The sequence below is a fragment of the Barbus barbus genome (assembly GCF_936440315.1).
Source record: "Barbus barbus genome assembly, chromosome: 5".
In the NCBI taxonomy this organism is placed as follows: Eukaryota; Metazoa; Chordata; class Actinopteri; order Cypriniformes; family Cyprinidae; genus Barbus; species Barbus barbus.
Genome location: NC_136733.1, coordinates 10,009,245 through 10,031,033, shown reverse-complemented (window position 1 = coordinate 10,031,033; position 21,789 = coordinate 10,009,245). Strand labels below are relative to the sequence as shown.

At 35.9% G+C, this 21,789-nt stretch overlaps 1 protein-coding gene across 2 annotated transcripts in view; it reads right to left on the bottom strand.

Moving 5' to 3' along the window:
* The window catches only part of LOC306870469 (CAP-Gly domain-containing linker protein 1-like), a 42,350-nt gene that overhangs the window by 8,610 nt on the left and 11,951 nt on the right, over positions 1-21,789 (bottom strand). The window contains exons 6-22 of one of the 2 annotated variants that reach the window (XM_079417769.1): positions 17,575-17,772; positions 14,104-14,207; positions 13,166-13,226; positions 11,415-11,519; positions 8,625-9,524; positions 7,195-7,290; positions 6,599-6,656; positions 6,411-6,494; positions 6,154-6,310; positions 5,794-5,959; positions 4,925-5,140; positions 4,580-4,711; positions 3,259-3,344; positions 2,869-2,989; positions 2,652-2,704; positions 823-940; positions 250-335 (exon numbers count right to left, since the gene is read on the bottom strand). In XM_079417769.1, the coding sequence (XP_079273895.1) occupies positions 250-335; positions 823-940; positions 2,652-2,704; positions 2,869-2,989; positions 3,259-3,344; positions 4,580-4,711; positions 4,925-5,140; positions 5,794-5,959; positions 6,154-6,310; positions 6,411-6,494; positions 6,599-6,656; positions 7,195-7,290; positions 8,625-9,524; positions 11,415-11,519; positions 13,166-13,226; positions 14,104-14,207; positions 17,575-17,772 (2,741 nt within the window). The remainder of the gene's footprint in view (positions 1-249; positions 336-822; positions 941-2,651; positions 2,705-2,868; positions 2,990-3,258; positions 3,345-4,579; positions 4,712-4,924; positions 5,141-5,793; positions 5,960-6,153; positions 6,311-6,410; positions 6,495-6,598; positions 6,657-7,194; positions 7,291-8,624; positions 9,525-11,414; positions 11,520-13,165; positions 13,227-14,103; positions 14,208-17,574; positions 17,773-21,789) is intronic. The other variant, XM_079417770.1, reaches the window with a different exon arrangement.

Here is a 21,789-nt window from a genome sequence, read left to right as displayed (position 1 = left end):
CAAGGACATGAGGGTGAATAAATGATAACAATTTTCATTTCAGGGTGTACTATACCTTTAAGTTGTCCTTCTCCAGTATTATATATGGTTGAATTACAGTCAATTAAATATCAGTAGCAGATTGAGACAAGATTTTAAACTGAGTGAAAGTTTATCGTGAATATAAAACAGTTAATACCAAAGAGAAATTAGCCAACTTAAATTTCACACAAAGAATAGCAATGTGGGCGAATGGTTGAAGACACTCACATCTCTTTACTGAGGCTGCTGATCTTCTGACTGTCAGAACTCAGATTCTCTTGATACTGTGAGTTCTGCTGCTTCAAAGCATCCAGCTACAAGTACAGAGAAAACCATTTAGAAACATCCTCTGATCATCTAAAAATATATGCATTATAGGACAAGGACAAACTAAAGCGGGCACTAATAAATGTGTAAAATTCAGCACTTATGTCTCACTAGTCGCATGGAAACATGTATATTGGCTAAGTTTTGTGGCTATACTTTCAAAACAATCTGTATTTTCGAGTCACCATGAAATCAAAATTCTTTAAATCAAATACATTCATGATAATAATCTGTACCCTTCAGCAACCCACTACTCACGTGAGATCGCAGTGATTGCAAACACTGCGATATAATCATTTCACAATTGACAAAACCATATATATATATATATATATATATATATATATATATATATATATATATATATATATATATATCTACTTTTGTTTTACACATACAGGTAATGAAATTTTGGACATGCCAAAATATTTTTAGTTTATGTCTGATAATTTTTTTAGCAGTTGAAGATATTACCTCATTTCTCAGAGAGTTTAATTCTTTGTCCTTTTCTGAGATCAAGGCACTCTGTGTTTGAAGAGACTGCTGAACTGCTGATTTCTCCTTTTCTGATTCACTTTTGAAAGTGCTTTCCCTGCACAAAAGACAGATTGTATGATATATGCATTCTGCATGCAAGGAACAAATGTAACTTTAGTCATCATTTACTCGCCCTCAAGCTGTCCACTTTAGTGTAATGTTCACACTGCTGCTTTCTATGAAGTAAAAAGCATGCAGCTCCAATAAGCACTATAAGTTTTCAGATTTCAAATCACATGTTCCTACACCACCTGAGTGACTGGAGTTGAACAGGAATGCTATTGCATGACTTCAGAAGACTTGGAATATAGTTCACAAGTCATGATGGAGTAATTTTATGATGCTTTTTAAATTTATTTCAGAGTTTGAGATTTCTTGGTCACTTTATGCTCTCATTGTATGGAAAAGAGCAACTTGAACATTCTCCTAAACATCTCTTTTTTGGTTCCACAAAAAAAAAAAAAAGAAGAAAAAAAAAAAAAAAAAAAAAAAGTTTGTCATTTGAGCTTATAGTAGGCCAATGACCGACTGGAACTAAAAATCAGGCCCAGACTTAAGAGTCTATAAAAACAGCCTATATTTCTATAATGAATAAATTGCTATAGGGTAGATCAGCTGAAACATTAAAGGGGTCATATGACGTTGTTAAAAAGAACATTATTTTGTGTATTTGGTGTAATGCAATGTGTTTATACAGTTTAAGGTTAAAAAAACACATTTTCCACATATTGTACATTATTGTTGCTCCTCTATGCCCCGCCTTTCTGAAACGCGCCGATTTTTTCAAAACTCATCGTTCTGAGAAGCGAGGCGTGCTCTGATTGGCCAGCTATCCAGTGCGTTGTAATTGGCCGAATACCTCAAGCGGGAGACGGAAATGTTATGCCCCTTTACCGTATTGTGATGCCGTGTCCTGGCGCGATGACAAAAACAATAAAACCCATTATAAACGAGGCATTTGTTACATCCAGTGAGGACATAATGACTGATTATAATGACTTATACTGTCTTTTTACGCGTCGCGTTGCATCGCACCGTGTAAACATTATCATGTCTACATTTGTGATCGGCGAAAAGACAAACAACAAGCCCTACTCTACACTGCTCAAAACTCGCGTTTGAATCGTCAGTGGCAAATTCTTTAAATAAGAAAATGTACTTACAGGCTGAGAGTCAGAAGCGCCAGACTGTCCTTGCAAAGTTGGAATTGCCCCACTTTATAGAAACAGCCTTTGTGCAAGCCAGCATTGTAGGCTACTCTTCCAGGTTCAGGAAATAGTCCTCTGTAAAATGCGCTGCACACACTCTAATATTTGGGTTTAACTGTTCTGGAACAGTGTTGTAAATACTTAACCACTGATTTCTAGTTGTGTCCTCTTTTGGAAGCGCAAACAAAGTAGTTTTGCTTTCACAACGAAACACAGCGTCTCCAGGACATGGTGCCGGCGGCATCAACAATACTACAGCGAGAATAATAGTTGAAAACCGTGACGTAGACATGTGGGGGGTGTTTAAATGAGCCGTTTAAGGTGTGCGTGGTCGAGTCTTACATTTTATAAAGAATCGCTCTTTGGTTTTGAGACTTTAGACTTTGCAACTTCAGGGATCTTATCTATGCACAGCTTGTAATACTCCAAAGAGAAAGGAAAACTTGAAATCGCATCATATGACCCCTTTAAACACCGTCAGTGTCTGTACCACCATCTTGATGATATTGTAACAAATTGTCCCCTGTACAAACATTTCTTTTTGTAAAAGTTCATTACCTCATTTTCATCTCCTTCAGTTGGTTGTTGAGACTGTCACACTCCTTTTTGAGCTGCATTAAGATAACAGTGAAGAGAACTCAGGATATTTACTTCTCACAAAATAGTACATAAATCAGAACAAGTAAAAAAAAAAATAGTTTAAGCGTCTGGATTTTGAGTCTGTCCTGGTACAAAATAAAACAGTAAAATATTACACACATTTCACTTAACATACATTTAGTACAATGTTACTGTCTTTGTGGCTGCTGGCAAGTTCCACGGTTAGCTTTTCCTTCTCATTTTTCAGAGCCTCAACTGTCTGGGCTTTTTCAGTGTCTGCTTGTTTCAACTCCTCACTGTAATACAAAAAATTATTATGTTTATTTAGGCCTCTTTTGAACTGCTGGAGAACCACTGTTTTATGCTGTTTCCACAACAGAAAAACACAACAGGTGTTGTATTAACAGTGTCAATTATTTGTAACATGTTAACAGACAAATATTAATCACATAAATTAACACTTTATCCTAACCCTAATAATAATAATAATTTAAATTAATACCATACAGAAGTTACTCAATCTACACAATTCCAAAGAAAACAGAATTGAAGTGTAGACACTCACATCTCTTTACTGAGGCTGCTGATCTTCTGACTGTCAGAACTCAGATTCTCTTGATACTGTGAGTTCTGCTGCTTCAAAGCATCCAGCTACAAGTACAGAGAAAACAATGAGCAGCTTGAAGCAGACACTAGTAAATATAAATTCTTCTACAGATATCTGAGGAAGAAAATAGCCTATATACAGGATTGAAAAACAAATGTGCAGCTCATATTGGCATTTACACAAATTATTCAAAGTATCTGAACTGCACATGTGTATAAATTGCGCTTTTACCAGCAGGCCAACTTTCCCAAGTAGATGAATGTCTGGTTAGACCTTACTGATGTAATTCCTGTAAGTTTTTACAGTTTTACCTCTCTGTAAACAGAACTTCCAGGATAAGTACAGCACATTTCTTTATTTGTGGTGCTACACACTTGCCTGCTAAGCTTCCATTTTGTGACAAATATATTACTAATGTACAGTCGAATGTACTTCTCAAAGTAATAAGAAGAATAAAAGTATGAAAAGATTTATTTTTTAAGAGAAAAAAAAATATATAAAAAAATTAATTAAATTAAGATGGTTTTAATTTTAGCAGTACACCTCCGTGACTCAGTTTAATGACAGGAATTGTTAAATTAATTTGTTCACATTTTAAAAGATAAATTAAATTGTTCATGTTTATGCCTTACTGTGTTCATCACCATTTTTGATAATAAAGGTTTATAAAATGATAAATTCAGAAATGTTAAAACAGACAACTCAAGGTCCTGTTGTAGTAAAAATTAATTAATTAAAAAAATTGTTTTATGAATTAAATTGATTAAATCACAAATACAGAATACACAAATATTAAAATGGAAAAAACTCAATTTGGGAAAAATGCAAATATTAAATGGACATCATAGGGCTCTAAAAATTAAATTTTTGTTAGACTTTTAATATTAATATAACCAGATTTTGATTACCAAAATGTAATTTAACCATTAAAATGGAATCTGTCAATATTAATATTGAGAAACTAAGAATCTAGAAAAATTAAAATGAAAAAAATATATATATATTAATTTGGAAAATAAAACTTAAAAAAATAAATTAGTATTATTATTATTATTAGTAGTAGTATCTGTTACAGTGAACCTTAAAAGGCATACATTTGGGTCTAGTCTGGCTTTGGTGTTTTAGTGTCAGAACTGCAAAACACGGCAGAAGTGTCACAATCCTGTTACCAAAGACTAGAAATCACACAAAGATGACAGGACTGTGATACTTCCCCTTTTCTCCTTATAATGGCAAAGGTGTTTGGAATAATTCTTCCCTAACCTCAGCATGCATTTACCTTGCACTGCATTTCTTGCATTGAGTTCTTGAGCTGCGTTACCAGAGCCTCAGCCTCAGACTTGTCTTTCTGAAGTTGTTGGTTCTCCTGGGTCAGTGTGGCCTGCGCAGTCTGTTCTGCTTTCTCTGAGACCTAGGTGCAAATTAGTAGGGGAAGAGTTCAGCCTGAGGTCACATTCTGATTCTGATTAAGCATCATAAGACATTTAGGAATAGTATAGATATTTTTAAATGCTAAATTATTCTAGAATTTTACCATTTCTTCAAATAGTTTTTACTCCAACTGCAGTACATGAATTGTCAAATAGCCTCATGCTCTTTGACAAATTAAGTATTATGGTCTTACCGTAGCTTTTTCTTTGAAGGTCTTCAACTCCTCAAGCTGTTTCCTCAGCTCCAGGCTTTCATCCTGAGACACTTGGAGCTTCTGTTGCACTTTTTCGAACTTGCTGTTTAGTTCCTGCATTTCTTTTGCACGCTGTTCCACAGCATCTGCAAGAGCTTTGTCTCCCAAAGCAAGCATGTCTTTGGCTTTAGCCTGATTGTCTTCAGCACTCTTCTCCTGAGGAGTCATGGGAAAATGTACATTTTCAAGTCATATAAGAGTGCACTTGATAACAAGCAGAATGAAAAAGGGGAGAAAATTACTACATCTGGTAGAAAAGTTTACATCAATTCAAATATGATCAGGAATTTTAATAACGTTAGAAGTGTTAAAGGGATAGTTCATCTAAACATGAAAATTGAATCACCATTTACTTATTTTGATCCAAATCCATAAGGTTGGTCAATCTTTCAAACAATTGAGGATATTTTAATGAAACCAGAGAGGTTTCTTAGAAAATTTAGAACTTTTAAGATCCACAAAGTTAAATCCGTTCAAGATATAGAGTAATCATATCTCTTCAAAAAACTTGGAGTAAACTGCTTCGTATGGATTCATTTTACACAGCCTTTATGACCCTTTGGGATCTTCTAAATTTTGGTTACCTGGACCTTTAATGGAAGGACAGAAACCTCAGGTTTCATTTAAAAAAAATGACTTTGTGTTTTGAAGATGTTTCTAATGGCCTGAGGGTGAGGAAATTATGATAATTAAAATTTTTGAGTGAACTATCCATTCAAATCATTACACTTAAACACCAGAATCAGACGATGCCTTTATTCCGGGTGGTAGCAATATGTGTGTGATGGGAGAAGTTTAACAGTTCTCACCAAAAGCTTGATCCTTTCCTGCAGGTTGGAAAGCTCTGCTTGGTGTCTCTTCTCAAGGCTTTTGGCTTCATTCTCAGCCTGGCCTTGTGCTTGAGACCGTTTCTCCTCAGCCTGCGCTGCCTTCTCCCTCTCCTCTTCAAGCTGGTTCTGAAGCTCGTCTAGTCTCCTGAAATAAGGTAGGATTTGAGAATCAGTTATTATTTCCTGAAATAAGGCTTGATTTACAAGATTTCAATTTAGTCTACCAAAATATTAGGCCCCACAAACTAAATCAAGCTAATATGTAATAGGTAAATACTACTGTTTACTTTCTGTATGGTTTTGTTTTTAAGCATTTTAATCAAGCATATTAAAGCAGACCTTTCTTTCTGCTTGATATCTTCGTTCAGCTTTGTTATTAGAGTAGAACTGTCTCCAGATGACTTTGTCATGTCCATAAAGTCATTCTCAAGTTTAGTCTTGTCTTTGGTCAGCAGCAGTATCCTTTCTTCGTTTGCTTTCAAATTTCTCTTTAAACCTTAAGATGGAACAAGATACCAATCATACATAATTACAAAAGTTACATTTTAATAATTTCTTTCACTGAATCATATTTCATTGATGAACTTGGTACTGACCAGCAAACTGACTCTTCATATCCTGTAATTCAGCAGAGAGAGATGTGCATTGTTCCTCTTTATTCCTGAGCTCCTCACGTAACTCTGAAACAGACAGCAAATCAGTCACGCTGAATGTATAGTTCAATAAGCTCTTCAAAATCTTACATATTTCAAGTCGTAACTGTGTAATCTGTGCATGCACATACCTTGATTAGTCTGAGCAGATTTGGCTTCATCATTAGATGTTTTTTCAAGATTCTGTTTCTAGAAAATTAAGAATGTGAATTGATTTGAGGGTTATGGCTGAAACATTCTCAGGCTTAATTCCTTGTATTTGCTTTGTTATTTTGTTGTGTTGTGCATCAGAGGATCACCATAGTTGGACATTCATTCACTCACTGAATCAATCTGAGTGGTTCTTGAGTTTAACTCCTACATATCCTAAACATAGACCCAGAACCCCACTATCACCCCTACCACTCAAGCAGGCTATAATCAGCGGTGTCATTATTTCTGCCTTTCACATGTACTTGTGATACTTAAAGAAGTTGTTCACCCAGAGATGAATGACCTCTGTGACTTGCTTTCACAAAAGATGATATTTTGAAAGTCAGTGTGGTCTAAACAATATCGGACCACGCTTACTTTCACTGTATGAAAAAAAAAAAAAAAAAGTAATAGAATATTAATTTTCCCTTTAAGTGCTTCAACTATCAGTTACTTTAATGCCTTTACTGTATTTTTCTCATGATATAATTTAACTAGTCAGTTTCCATTAAGGTATTTTTTCACAGTCACTTACCAGCTCACTAACTTCTTGCTCCAGAGAGCTCTTTTCCTGCAACAAGCCATTCAGCTCTTGCTGTTTACCCTCTAGTACTGAGTTCAACTCAGTGACCTAAAGCAAGGTGTAGCACCATAACGGAGGGAAATGACAGGGGACAAAACATGAGGAATGTCACACAAAAAGTTGCCAGTCATACAAATTGGAACTTAAAAGTGAAGGACTGAAATATCACGGAAAATAAAATCTCAGAACACTCTTAAGAACAAAGTTACCATGGATGTATAGGGCTGCATTATTTGGAGAAAAGAAAAAAAAATGCGGATAAAAATTGTGATTGTGAATTTTTTATTTTTTTTTTAAATCCAGATTTGCCGTGCTTGTTTGTAAGGTCACACAATTTAGCAAAAATATTGTAATTGTATATGCTATATATGGCTATAAAAAATAAGAAGAATTATTATTACCAAATAAAAATATAGAAAATACTAAAAGAAATATAACTATTGTAATATTTCACTGTAAAATAAGAAAAACAGTGTGTGTGTGTATCAAACTATGGCAGATCACGAGCTGCTCATATGTAAGAACACAGTGCTGCGCTTCACTCTGAAACACAGCGTATAAAATTACTTAATTAAATCACAGTTTTTGAAATTTGACAATAGCACTAAGCCATACTGTGATTGATTTTTTTTTTTTTCAATTAATCATGCAGCCCCTATTATGCAGAATGCACAAATGACGTGATCAAACAATAAGAATGAATGACTGAATGACCTGCAGTTTTCACTGGAAAATCATTGTCATGGAACACCACTGATGTCAAATTTGGCAAAATGCACCTTCAATGTGTCAAATGAGATTTGAAAACTATAGCAGACGGAACGATTCCTTCCTGTTTCTCATATAAAGCTATTGTATGGCTTCAGAATAGCTGAAATGCTTCTAAAATACTTTTACAATTACAATGAGTTTTGTCACTGAGCTTGACAGCCCCAGTTTCCATGCATTTATGCTGAATAGAAAAGAGCAACTTGGACATTCTGCTAAAGGTATGTGTTGATTACAGCATTACATTTATAATTACTCTCACTGCATTGTATGAGTCATGCAATCAATGTTTCTACAAATAACAACTAATAAAGAGATTAAAAACTTCATTTAACGTAAGCTATAAATAGACATACTATTAATAAAATTAATAGCACTCAAATAGTGTTTATTTTGTGTGTTCTAATCTACATTTGTTATTATTGATCCAACCATTATTCCATCACAAAATGGTTTAGGGTGTCTTGTAATATCTAAAAATAAATGGAGTTCGCATTCCAAAGAACATTGCATTTGTGCCAAAATCTTTGGCAACTGCTATTGATTCTTCATTATCAGCCTTTGTAGATTCCTTGTTATGCATGTTCTACATGTAAATGGACATTAAGGCCTACCTTTTCTTCCTGAGATCTGGATTGGCTTTTTGCCTCCTCTATTTGGGTCAATAACCTTTGCATCTCTTGGTTCCCTTGACTTTGCTGTGACTGCAGAGACTGAAGGGCTGTTTTTTGCTCCAGAGCTTCTTGTGACTTTTCATGCAACTGCTGACCTAACTTAACTCCCGTGTCTTCTAGCTCTTTTACCCTGAGCTCAGCGCTGTGAAGTTTTCCCAAGACCTCCTCCATTTCCACCAGGTGCTGCTCCTCTGCCTTCTCCAAATTGGTGCGTAGCGTTTCTACCAGCCGTTCGTTCTCTTCGGTGACTTTCAGGAGCTGTGCCTTGTACTCTTTGGCTTCACCTGTCCACCCCATGGTTTCAGAAGCATGTTTGTTAACAAGCTGTTCAAGCTCCAGTTTATGTGTTAATTTGAACTGTTCCAGAGCATTGTGTACTTCCAGCAGCTCAGATTTGCTTGGCTCATGGGAGGCTTTGAGCACCTCTAAGGCTTGCTGGTGTGAGGCCTCAACTGATGCTAGTTTAGCACGCCACTCCTCAATGATATTTGAATTCTCCTCCTTGGATTTCGCCAGCTGACCTAAAAGCTGCTCATTATCCTTCGATAAGCGACCTGAGGATGACTGGAGCTGTGACAGAGATTCACTGTGTTCTTTTTCTCGAGCCGCAAGCATCTCACGCAAGGAAGACAGCTCTGCTTGGTGACTGTCACTTTGAGTGGCCAGCTGTGTATGGAGGGAACAGAGTTCCTCCTGGAGTACTGCCATGGCGGAGTCAGTAATCCCATCCTGCCCTGGTAAAGCTTCCAGTGACTTACGAAGTGAAGCTACCTCCTTGTCCCTCAATGCAAGATCCCGCTCCAACTCCAATATACGGGACTTTTCAGAGACTGTGGCCACCTAAAAGAAAAAAAAATGCTCTTTTAGTTAACTACTCTATGTGTGCTGTATGGATAAGTGAGAAGTAATCTGATGGTATGGATATGATCGTCTTTTCAGGTTAAAGTGGATAATTTAAAGTGGCAGTTCCACTCAATTTATAGGAGCAATGTTACCTAAGCTAAGTTAAAAAAAAAAAAAAACTGGGACAGAATTGGGAGGATTAAGGACTTTACAAGAAGGTGAACAACCACTAACCCAAAAATGATCATCTAACTGGGTTATCATGATTAAATAATTATCATGATTAAATAATTATTAATGATTATCATGATCTTGTCAAAATTTTTCATAGACATTGTTGGGCAGATTTACATTTATATGCCAGTTTGTTTGATTTTTCCAAGACCTTCAACCCTCTGCTTTACATTACCTCTCTCTAAGAGACTGCAATAATTGAGTGATGTCCGGTGTAGGAAAATGGACATCATTTATTAAAACATTTTATTAAAGATTTTGTAAGCATATAGCATAGTTGTGGTAGGTGTGTAAAACTAATATATTCACTTATTTGTTTAATTTGTAATAATGCTATGAAACAACAAAGTGTCATACAAGAAAAATTGTATTCAATGTATGCTTTCATAAGCTTTTTGTTTTTCTATGCATTTTAAACCGTTCCATCAGAAACCGTAGTTTGCTTTTTTGCCAAATAACTAGCTAAAAACCTTAACCAAGTGTTTTCTTCTTGCCAATATATTTTGATTTTATAGGGTCAAGTAGTCTTTCTCCCGCCAAACAAGGAGTTTTCCAGGCCTCCACTGCTATACACTCGGGGGCACTATTAGCATCTCCTGAATGAGTCCACAATGTCCCGATGAAATGTTACTGAGTGAAATGTCAGTACTGGAAGTGGTAAAGGACTGTGCTAGTTTTGGGGGTGCTGATGGAAGCGATCTACTGCATCTTCGCTTTGATTATCGTACTGAATATGATAAATATGCATTTGTAGTATTTGATAAAAATGCTATTTTCTCAGCTTTTTGCTCAAAATGTTGCATTTTATGAAACTTGCCTAAATTCAACAAGTGTTGATAAAAAAACGCTTGAAGCTAGAATAAAACAGATTTTTGTTTAAAAGTAAAGGTTCTGTTCTTTATTTTGTTGTATTGCGTGTTCATATATTCATACAACAAAATATTCTGGGGCCATGAAATTGTAGTGAAAATTATCAAAAATGTTGGCAGTGGCTGGCAACTCTAGTGGAGAATTTTTATTTTTTTTAAATTAGAAATATCCTCTCTGGACATCAGTTTTGGTCACTACATATACATATATAAATCAACTTTAAATGAATCATTTTATATTTCTATACAATATATCTTTGAAACCGTTAAGTACACCGTCTTGTATCTTTGTCTTTTTTCCGATTTTTAAATACTTTTGTGCTTGTAATTCACTTTATAGCTGGTGTTCTGGTTCACGGCTTAAAATGCTTTAACAAAAATGTTTTAAAAATTCCTATGGGGAAAATGAATGGAAATAATACTTCCAGAACCAAGCAATGCACTCTGTATACACAACATATATTTTCTATAGAACTTCCCTAGTTTGTACAGATTTCCATAGGACTCTATGAGGGTTCTCTATGACTGTGGGAACCCTGGTATAAAACAAATTTGCATTCTCCATACCTATATGTATATTAAGACACCACAATGATATTACAGCAATTAGATATTTAGTGTGTGTTAGTAATCATTCGTCAAATTAGTTATTAATTAGAATAATTGAACAACATGCAGTGAAGATCCCTCACTGATGCCCTGACATAGAAAAAAAATGTTAGCTGGAGCATTGTAGCATATCTTCAGTGATCCTTGACCCGTAGCCCAGGTGAAGATCCATTACCCTAGAGTCTTCTAACTCCCTCTGAAGTTTGTCAGCTTTGGTCTTTTCAAAGAGAAGACTCTGTTCAAGCTCCTTAAGAAGGGCATGCTCCAGCTGCGTCTGCGTCTGTTAGTACAGAAAGGGGAGAGGAAGAAACACAACCAGTGCCACCATCACATGCCAGCCTGATGCAGAAAGACGAGGGGTGAGGAGGACAGTTGTGGAAATGTAACGCAGAAAAAGAGGAGCAGGAAGATGTTGTGATGAATCCAAGTCAAATCAATACCACAGCTGAGGAAAGTGTGAGGAAATATTGCAACAGAGTATCGGTCGATACTTATAGACATGCTGATGATGGCCAAACAAACAAATAAAATGCCAGACATTGCCAAACACCATGCAGCATTATAGTGACTGGGGTTAGGAACAGTAATAAAAAAAAAAATAAAAAAAAAAAAATGGTACTTTGACCACAACAAAGAGGAGAGGAACAATAAAAAAAAAGTTATTCCTAATGACCAAGCACTAAATCAAATAAAACATGATTATACTGAAGCTCGCACGATGAGATCTTCATGTAGGTTAGTGACTTGTTACGGCATTACAGATTAATTCCGTATTTATTACCCAACTTCCAAAAGATTATATTTAAAGAAAGAAAATATTAAAGAAAAATATTTAACATCATGCTGTACATTGCGTGGACTGGATCATCAACTTGAAAGTTGATAATGTACTATCCATTTTAAACGGAAATTCACTTGTAAAACAACTGATCTGTTATTTTAAAATAGTTAAACAATTTTACTTAGTATTGCTACAACCGTTTATGTAAAGCATCTCCACGAGAATTCATTGTCTAGGCTGCTGATTTGCATGTTTTATAGCCTAAAATCATTAGCCAACAGTTTCATGAATTTGAATGGATGAAAATAACCAAAGAGTTATTTTTGAATAAGTAGGTCAAGACATGAAAACAACTCAAAAGTGCAATAATGAAGGCTGGAAACAATCAGTGAACCTATCAAGAGTACTTGATTCATGAATAAGACAAGAGAAAACAAAACCAGAAAATATAAACTAACAGGCATAAAGTTCTTTAAACTCTTATTTTGCAGATGATTCATACAAATATAGTGAACTCAAAGAAGTGTGATCAAGACTTATGTATAATATTTGAAAATGCATATGTTTCAAGTTCTGCTGAATGGATACATGGAGTACTTTCATAGTTAGGTCAACAAAAAACTGGCAGTGCAGTCTAAATAAAAGACTTATTTGGCTCGAAATTTAAATTAGGGAGTAGTAAATATGGATATGATGCCACAACTTAAAGCAGGGATCTCCCTGCTGCAGTGGAGCACCCATCCTACAGACTTCAGCTCCACCCCTGCTCCAACACACCTGCCTGTAATTATGAAGTAATCCTGAACACCTTGATTATCTGGTTCAGGTGTGTTTGATTATGGTTGGAGCTGAATTCTGCAGAGCAAGCACTCTCTAGGAGCAGGGTTGGACTCTCTGTTTTAAACAAGAAACATGTAAATAACAGACATGGATAACATTGAAAATGTGAAAAATATACCATCTGCTCTCCTTTCCCACAGCACAGCAAACCTGCAGCTTTGAAGTCGGTGTTAGCGGTCAATCTGTGGTATTTAGAACCTCTATCGGTCACGCATCTTGTCATTAAATTCAGTGAATGGGTCAAAGTATAGTGTGACAACAGCTGTGGGTCTGAATGTTATTTCAGAGCAAAAAAATTCAAATACCTCCAAATCTCCTTTGGTAATGCAAGCTTCCTCCACCCGAAACTGCAGATCCTCCACTTTCCTGTTTGGGACAATAATTTTTATCATTGTAAATTTGTGTTTCCATTTTACGTTTTCACTTCTTTGTCAGCTGTATTGTAAGGGTTTATTTTTCTTTATTTTTTCCACTGCAGGGCATGATAAAAAAATAAAGAAAACATTTAAATAAATAATAATAATGTACATGTCAGCTGGTGCATTATTTAGTACCCATAAAATAACTTGGGTTGTATTTTTATAGTAAATGTTATTTTATAAAGTTACCAGAAAGAGAGAGACAGAATTCTGACATGCCAAAAAGAAAAAAACATTTTTGGTCCAAACCTGTATGACCTTTTCTCCCCCATATAATCGAAGTTAAAGGTCACCAAAACTGGTTACCAGAATTCTTCAAAATATCATATTTTGTGTTTAACAGAGTGATAGAAGTCATACAAGTTTGGAACGGCATTATGTCAGCATTTTAATTTTTGGATGAACCCTATTCTCATTCTATGCATTTTATTGAACGAAAATGCAAAAGCCTCTAAGTGCCCTCTCAAATTTTTCTCAGCATTTTTCTCAGGCTCCGATGTGTAGGTTCAGTCATTTCACTTTAATGCCAATGAATAGGTTCTTTTCACCATCATTAAAGTGAAATAACTGAACATAAACATAGGAGCCTGAGAAAAATGCTTATTTTATAAAGAACATTTCAGGCCGCACTTAGAGGCTTTTGTATCTGAACACTTCATATGCCCCTGCATCAACAATATCAATATGCATTATCAATGAATACTGGGTCTACTAGCTCTAAGGTTATTTATATGCAAATACATTCATAAAAGCCACAAAATTTAAACTGATTTCACGGAGTCTTTAATATGATGAAATCTTAAATTGATTCATTAATACTACACCTCTTCTCTTCCTCCAGCTGGTTGAGCAGTTCCACCTTCTCTCTGTCCGCAGCCTCCACAAGAGCTCGAAGCTGGTCCATTTTGGCATCAACCTCCAACACATACTACAGAACCCATTCAAAATAATGACATTTACCTAATCTAACCTTGTAACTTGCATTAATATTTTCCATAGCTGTAAGAAAAACTTGTAATACTGAATTTGTAATACTGAATACAAATTATATATTACTGGCTTTATCATTATTTAATCATTATTAATCATATGTGTGGATATCCCTTTATGGCTCATTCTTCATTAGGAGTGCTTTGACTACTTGAAATCTAGAAAAAAATAAAACTTCACTAATTTAAGTGATGCTACTCCCAACACACCAAGAGCCGAGGCAGACACACTCTTAGGCCCAATCCCATTTCTACCCCTTACCCTTACGTTTCACACGTTCACGTTTAGGGGTGTCTCGATTCTCTTTTGACTGGAGGGGTAGGGAGAAGATAGGCCAGATAGCCCTTCAAACTAAAATTTTTCGGGCCACACTTCAAACAAAGGGGTATGAGAACTATCAGCATAAACCGGCTACAGTGGCAACATGGCTGCCCAAGCGAACAAAAAGACACATAAATGTAAGCATTTTTGGTATTAATGAAGATTTTAGAAATCGCTAAACCTTTTTCTCAAATGTGGCCAATTTGAGCGAGAGAGAGCGAGAGAGAGAGCGAGAGAGCGAGAGAGAGAGAGAGCGAGAGAGAGAGAGAGAGAGAGAGAGAGAGAGAGGTGCAAGTTGCAGGTACGCGCATCTCTGAGTCTCTCTTTACTATGAGTGAGTTTACTTCAAAAACAGCGATTATATCCTCTCGTTGCTGGAAAATATAATGTAGCCTAGTGATTCAGTATTTAATCTGTTATTAATAAAAGTTGCAGGGCAGCGTTGACAAGTTTCTTTGCTCATCGATTTGTGAGCTGCGCGATCTCCGATATGTGTGTGGGTGTCAGTAAGAAGCACATTATATAATAGAACGGTAATTAAAGGCTCTAATGCACCAGTATAGGTGTGTGTACTGTAGTAGCTAGACGATGTATGATGAAATGTAATGGTATAGTAGTTGTATTCCATTTCTTAGGTAAATATTTTCACCCCTACCCCTTGACACTCTGTTTCAAGGGACAAGGGGAAGGGGTACGGGTAGATGAAGCGGTATAAAATAAAACTGGCATTGGGCCTTACTGTCATACAGACCCTTGTTACTCCAATTACATACATAGCGATGAGAGTCAAAAACCTGAGAAATATCCAGAGATAAGGGTATAACATTATGTACATGCCGTAACTGTAGTATTAGTAGATTCTGTAATCAATCACATGCCAGTATATAAAGGCAGCACACTATGGTCATAGATAAATAAATAAAAATAAACAAAATAAATATGACGCTTATGAATTGATTTCACAACCACTACTTCTGAAACAGAAAGTATCAAGCGGAAGTAACAAGGGGAAGAAAGGCTTTTATTAGAACCTCAGAGCCTGAGCACTGACGTAAATGAGCACTCGTTCTCTCTCTTCATTAGCTTATAAAGGCTATAATACTTTTTATATGCTGACAGCATTCCACAAATGTGTATTTATATCATTAAAATCGGTATTTGAATATCTAATAAACATTTAATTCCACAAACAGTGAAAACTTTAGCAAATGCAGTCAAATCTTCTAAACTGTGCATTAAAGTCTGCTTAAATACTGTGTGCAAGATCTGTGCAAATGATCCAAGCAGTGTGAATTGTATGCAGAATGTAGTCTTCAAAAAAAAAAAAAAACCTGGACATCCACAAGCAATTTCTACGATTGTGAGTTATTGTGGTTTAGTTCCCACCTCCCAGTATATATTTAGCTTGTAAACAGCTTAAGCAACCGCCCATTGGTTACAGTGTTTGCTTCTTTTTTTTCACATTTTTAACAATTTATTTATTTGTGAAGAATCTTAAAGGGATAGTTCACCCAAAAATTCTGTCATTAATTACTCACCCTCATGTCGTTCCAAACCTATAAGACCTCCTTTCATCTTTGGAACACAATTTAAGATATTTTTGATGAAATTCGAGAGTTCTCTGACCCTTCCATATACAGCAAGGATCGTAACACAATCAAGGCTCAAAAACGTAGTAATGACATTGTTAAAATAAACCATGTGTCATCAGTGGTTCAACCGTAATTTTACGAAGCTACGAGAATAATTTGTGCGCAAAGAAAACTAAAATAACGACTTTATTTAACAATATCTCCTCTGCGTCACCCTGGCGGTTCAGATCAAAGCATAAAAGCGTAAACAACGTATCCGCGTACATACGTTACATACATTGTTTACGTATGTGATACTCTCCAAAATGGCGCCAGGGTGACAGAGGAAACAAATAAATTAGTTGAATAAATTCTTCTTTTTTTTCTTCTTTGTGCACAAAGTATTCTCGTAGCTTCATAAAATTACGGTTGAACCCCTGATGTCACATGGATTATTTTAATTATTATTTTATTATGTCCTTGCTACGTTTCTGGACCTTGATCGTGTAAGGACCCTTGCTGTCTAAGGGAGGGTCAGAGAGCTCTCCGAATTCATTCAAAATATCTTAATTTGTATTCTGAAGATGAAAAAAGATCTTACAGGTTTGGAACAACGGGTTTGTGAGTAATTTATGACAGAATTTAAATTTTTGGGTGAACTATCCCTTTAAGTGTAAATGTTTTTTTTGTTCTTTTTTTTTTATCAAGTTCATCTTATTTTATTCTAACTGATTCGTTTTTAAATGATTTATTTCTAATAACTTAAACATTAGGCAAAATAAATTTAAATTTAATTTCAGAAATTGTTATGCATGCTTTCCAAAATGTCATATCTGCATCAGACACAAAAAAAAACTATATTGGTTGACCAACTAATTTAAATAATTAAATTAAAGAAATAATTTGTACTTCGTAACTACTAGCACATTTCAAAAAATACCAAAAAAATGATATATGTAAAACATTGAATTAAATGTAGAATTTTGAAGTAGAAAGACTAAAAATGCTAAAGTAGTTTAACTGAGGTATTAACCACATTATATTTCTAGAGCATTTTGCTAAATGATTTCAATCATTTCAAAGAGCCTTGCAGCCTTCTGCATACAATGCCTTAATCCTGTTACAAGTACAAAAAATATAGTTTAGAACTCGCAATGGAGCATTATGATGGAATGCGTAATAAACTAATTTAGAAGACCGTTTCAAGGACAAAAACCTGAAAAATGTCTTAAGGTAACTGACAACAGGCTGATAAGAAAATTATAGAAAGAATAACAGAAAAAAAACACCTTCTTTGTGTTGGGACATTACCACGCATTATTTTTCTATAATTCAACGACCTGTTATCAATTATTTCTTACTGGATACAAAATAAATAAACAGATAAAAGAAGACAAAACTGCTGAGTCTAACCTGCTCCTGGCCTTCTCTCAGTAATGTAAGCTCCTGCTCCACTTCGCCCACATGGCTGGTTGCCTTGGCAACCTCAGCTCTCTCCAGGTCACGCTCGGCGAGGAGTTGCTCAATGTGTTGCTGTTTCTCCTTCAAGGCTTCCTGAAGTGCCGTAGTGCCAGAGATCTTCCTCGCATACCTTGTAGAGGTCTCCGTCAACTTCAGAGAGAAATTCATTCATGATCTTTAAAACTACAGATACTGTATTTCCTGTTTCATATAATATTTAATCAGATATAGTTTTCAGATATGACCTTCGCTCTAAAGCTAGACTTAGTTACAGTTGTTACCAAGTACGCAGGTGTGTAATATCAAAGACAATAGAATACCCAAGACGTTTTGAATGGGGAAAAATGCAACGCTCAATATGGCTGCTCTATCGAATGAAGCCCCACCCTCTAAGCAAAAGAACTAGAGATGCACCGATTGACCGGCCAGTGATCGGAATCGGACAATTTTTCACATGACCGGCCCAGATCGGCAAGTACTCCAGAGTGCAATCTGGACAATTGGGGCAGGGCGACACATTGGGGTGGGGCAATACGTGTCGCTCCGCCCGCCCCCAATTCCGTTGGTTTATAACACAGCAAATCTTACTGGTGTAGACCAGAGCATGCACATTCCTTTGAGTACAATTTTGTAATTGATTTGGCCATATTACAGAAATATTATGTGCTAACTCTAGAATCATAGGCCTATCTTAATTAATATAACCATGGTAATTTTAGTCAGATTAAGTCATTGTTTACAACTCTTGATGACTGCACCTCCGGGTTCTTCAGGCTGAATAGCGCTTCATTCATATTTATCTGAGGATCAGCAGGCCGAGGTTCAGCAGTAAATTGGGATTTTATACACAAATGATGATAATTTACTGTATTTTAGAGATGGACAAACACGGACATAAGCAGCTACTGCTTAGTAAATTATTATTGACTGCATAGTAAATTGCACTGTCAAGGTCCATAAAAGTATGAAAAGCATTGTCAGAATATTCCATCTGCCATCAGTGGTTCAATCTGAATTTAATGAAGCAACGAGAACACTTTTTCTGCGCAGATGGAATATTCTGACAATGCTTTTCATACTTTTATGGACCTTGACAGTGCAATTTACTATCCAGTCAATGGGACAGTCACAAGCCTCCCGGTTTTCATCCAAAATATCTTAAATTGTGTTCCGAAGATGAACGAAGCTTTTACGAGCTTGGAACTACATGGGGGTAAGTGATTAATGACAAAATTTTCATTTTGGAGGGGAGTATCTCTTTAAAGGGATAGTTCACCCTACAATTTTATTTCTGTCATTATTTACTCACTCACATGTTGTCCCAAACCTGTATTAATTTCTTTCTAGTGCTGAACACAAAAGAAAATATTTTGAAGAATGTGGGTAACCAAACAGTTGCTGGTCCACATTGACTTTGATAGTAGGAAAAAAAAATACTATGGAAGTCACTGTGGACCAGCAACTGTTAGGTTTTCCACGTTCTTCAAAATATAATTTATGTTCAGCAGAAGAAAGAAACTCATTCAGGTTTAAAACTAATATATATTTATATATACACTCACCTAAAGGATTATTAGGAACACCATACTAATACTGTGTTTGACCCCCTTTCGCCTTCATAACTGCCTTAATTCTACGTGCCATTGATTCAACAAGGTGCTGAAAGCATTCTTTAGAAATGTTGGCCCATATTGATAGGATAGCATCTTGCAGTTGATGGAGATTTGTGGGATGCACATCCAGGGCACGAAGCTCCCGTTCCACCACATCCCAAAGATACTCTATTGGGTTGAGATCTGGTGACTGTGGGGGCCATTTTAGTACAGTGAACTCATTGTCATGTTCAAGAAACCAATTTGAAATGATCCGAGCTTTGTGACATGGTGCATTATCCTGCTGGAAGTAGCCATCAGAGGATGGGTATATGGTGGTCATAAAGGGATGGACATGGTCAGAAACAATGCTCAGGTAGGCCGTGGCATTTAAACGATGCCCAATTGGCACTAAGGGGCCTAAAGTGTGCCAAGAAAACATCCCCCACACCATTACACCACCACCACCAGCCTGCACAGTGGTAACAAGGCATGATGGATCCATGTTCTCATTCTGTTTACGCCAAATTCTGACTCTACCTTCTGAATGTCTCAACAGAAATCGAGACTCATCAGACCAGGCAACATTTTTCCAGTCTTCAACCGTCCAATTTTGGTGAGCTCGTGCAAATTGTAGCCTATTTTTCCTATTTGTAGTGGAGATGAGTGGTACCCGGTGGGGTCTTCTGCTGTTGTAGCCCATCCGCCTCAAGGTTGTGCGTGTTGTGGCTTCACAAATGCTTTGCTGCATACCTCGGTTGTAACGAGTGGTTATTTCAGTCAAAGTTGCTCTTCTATCAGCTTGAATCAGTCGGCCCATTCTCCTCTGACCTCTAGCATCAACAAGGCATTTTCGCCCACAGGACTGCCGCATACTGGATGTTTTTCCCTTTTCACACCATTCTTTGTAAACCCTAGAAATGGTTGTGCGTGAAAATCCCAGTAACTGAGCAGATTGTAAAATACTCAGACCGGCCCGTCTGGCACCAACAACCATGCCACGCTCAAAATTGCTTAAATCACCTTTCTTTCCCATTCTGACATTCAGTTTGGAGTTCAGGAGATTGTCTTGACCAGGACCACACCCCTAAATGCATTGAAGCAACTGCCATGTGATTGGTTGATTAGATAATTGCATTAATGAGAAATTGAACAGGTGTTCCTAATAATCCTTTAGGTGAGTGTATATATATATATATATATATATATATATATATATATATATATATATATATATATATATATATATATATATAGAATGGACAGACAGATAACAGAGTATTTATTCATTAATTTTAAAACAACTAAACGCAAAGAGAAAAAAAAAAACTCACTATTCTTGACTGAAAAAAAAATACAGTTGCTTTAACAGGGATCAATCTATATAGTGTTTTATTGTTATATTTGTTCATAAAATTTCTTGAATGCTCCAGCTAAACATGCCTTTTTCGCCCACTTTGGCCTAACTATCAACCATTCTTTTTTATATTTTGTTACCTTGAAAGGCTTTGTCTTTATAATAGGGAAATTAGTTTAGCTGTACTGCTCAGACAAAATAGTAAAACCAACATGACAAAGAATCATGATAAAATCGTGAAATCATGATATTTCTAAAAAAATCGTGATATTATATTTTTGCCATATCGCCCACCCCTACTGAGAAATAAGCTTTTTTAACGCTATTTGAGCAAAAAACAACATTTATGAGACAGTTGTTGTCAGATTTCATTGGTGATTTCAAATATTAAATTTAATTGTATTTATAAAAGCACTAAATAAATAAAGGTGACTTGACTTTAATCTTAAGCTTGGCTAATAGTTTTGGAGAATTTGATGTTTCCCCATTCAAAGAGATAGGAGCTGCACTTGCATGCCCGAGAGGCGTTTCAAATATGCCCGCCAAGTGACTTGCCTTAAAGGGACACCATTTTTAGAACCATTAAAGCTACACTGGGCTTTGATTCCATACAACTGCAGAAAAGCCTTATATGTTTAGATAAAATGCTGGAAAATGTTATCCCGCTATCAGACCAAACACATTCTGTGCATTTGTTATAATTACAGCTGAACAATTATTCAAAATAAGACCAGAATCATGAAATGTCTTAGATTACAAATGGAAAAAGGCTGCAATTTAAAGGGCACCTATTATGCAAAATTCACTTTTACATGTTGTTTGAACATAAATGTGTTGGCAGTGTGTGTACACAACCACCTTATAATGATAAAAATCCACTTGATCCTTTTTTTAAGACCCATAAATCATAAGCAGTGTCTCAGAACAAGCCGTTCGCAGAATCTGTAAAATGTGACGTCACATTACAGGTCCCACCCACAACTGTTTATGGACACTGTCGTACTAGCAGAAACCCCGCCCTGAGCGAAATTAAGCTTTTTCAATTATTAAAGCTACAGAAATGTTTCATTCAATTCATTCAATGAGTGATTTTGGGGTGTTTGGCTCATATTACCAATTATATATTATATTAACTTATGTTTGTTTTTAACAAACTTGTGTGTATTTGACAGTTTAAGAACAATAAGACATGCAAGAGAATTTAGTTTAGTACTCAGA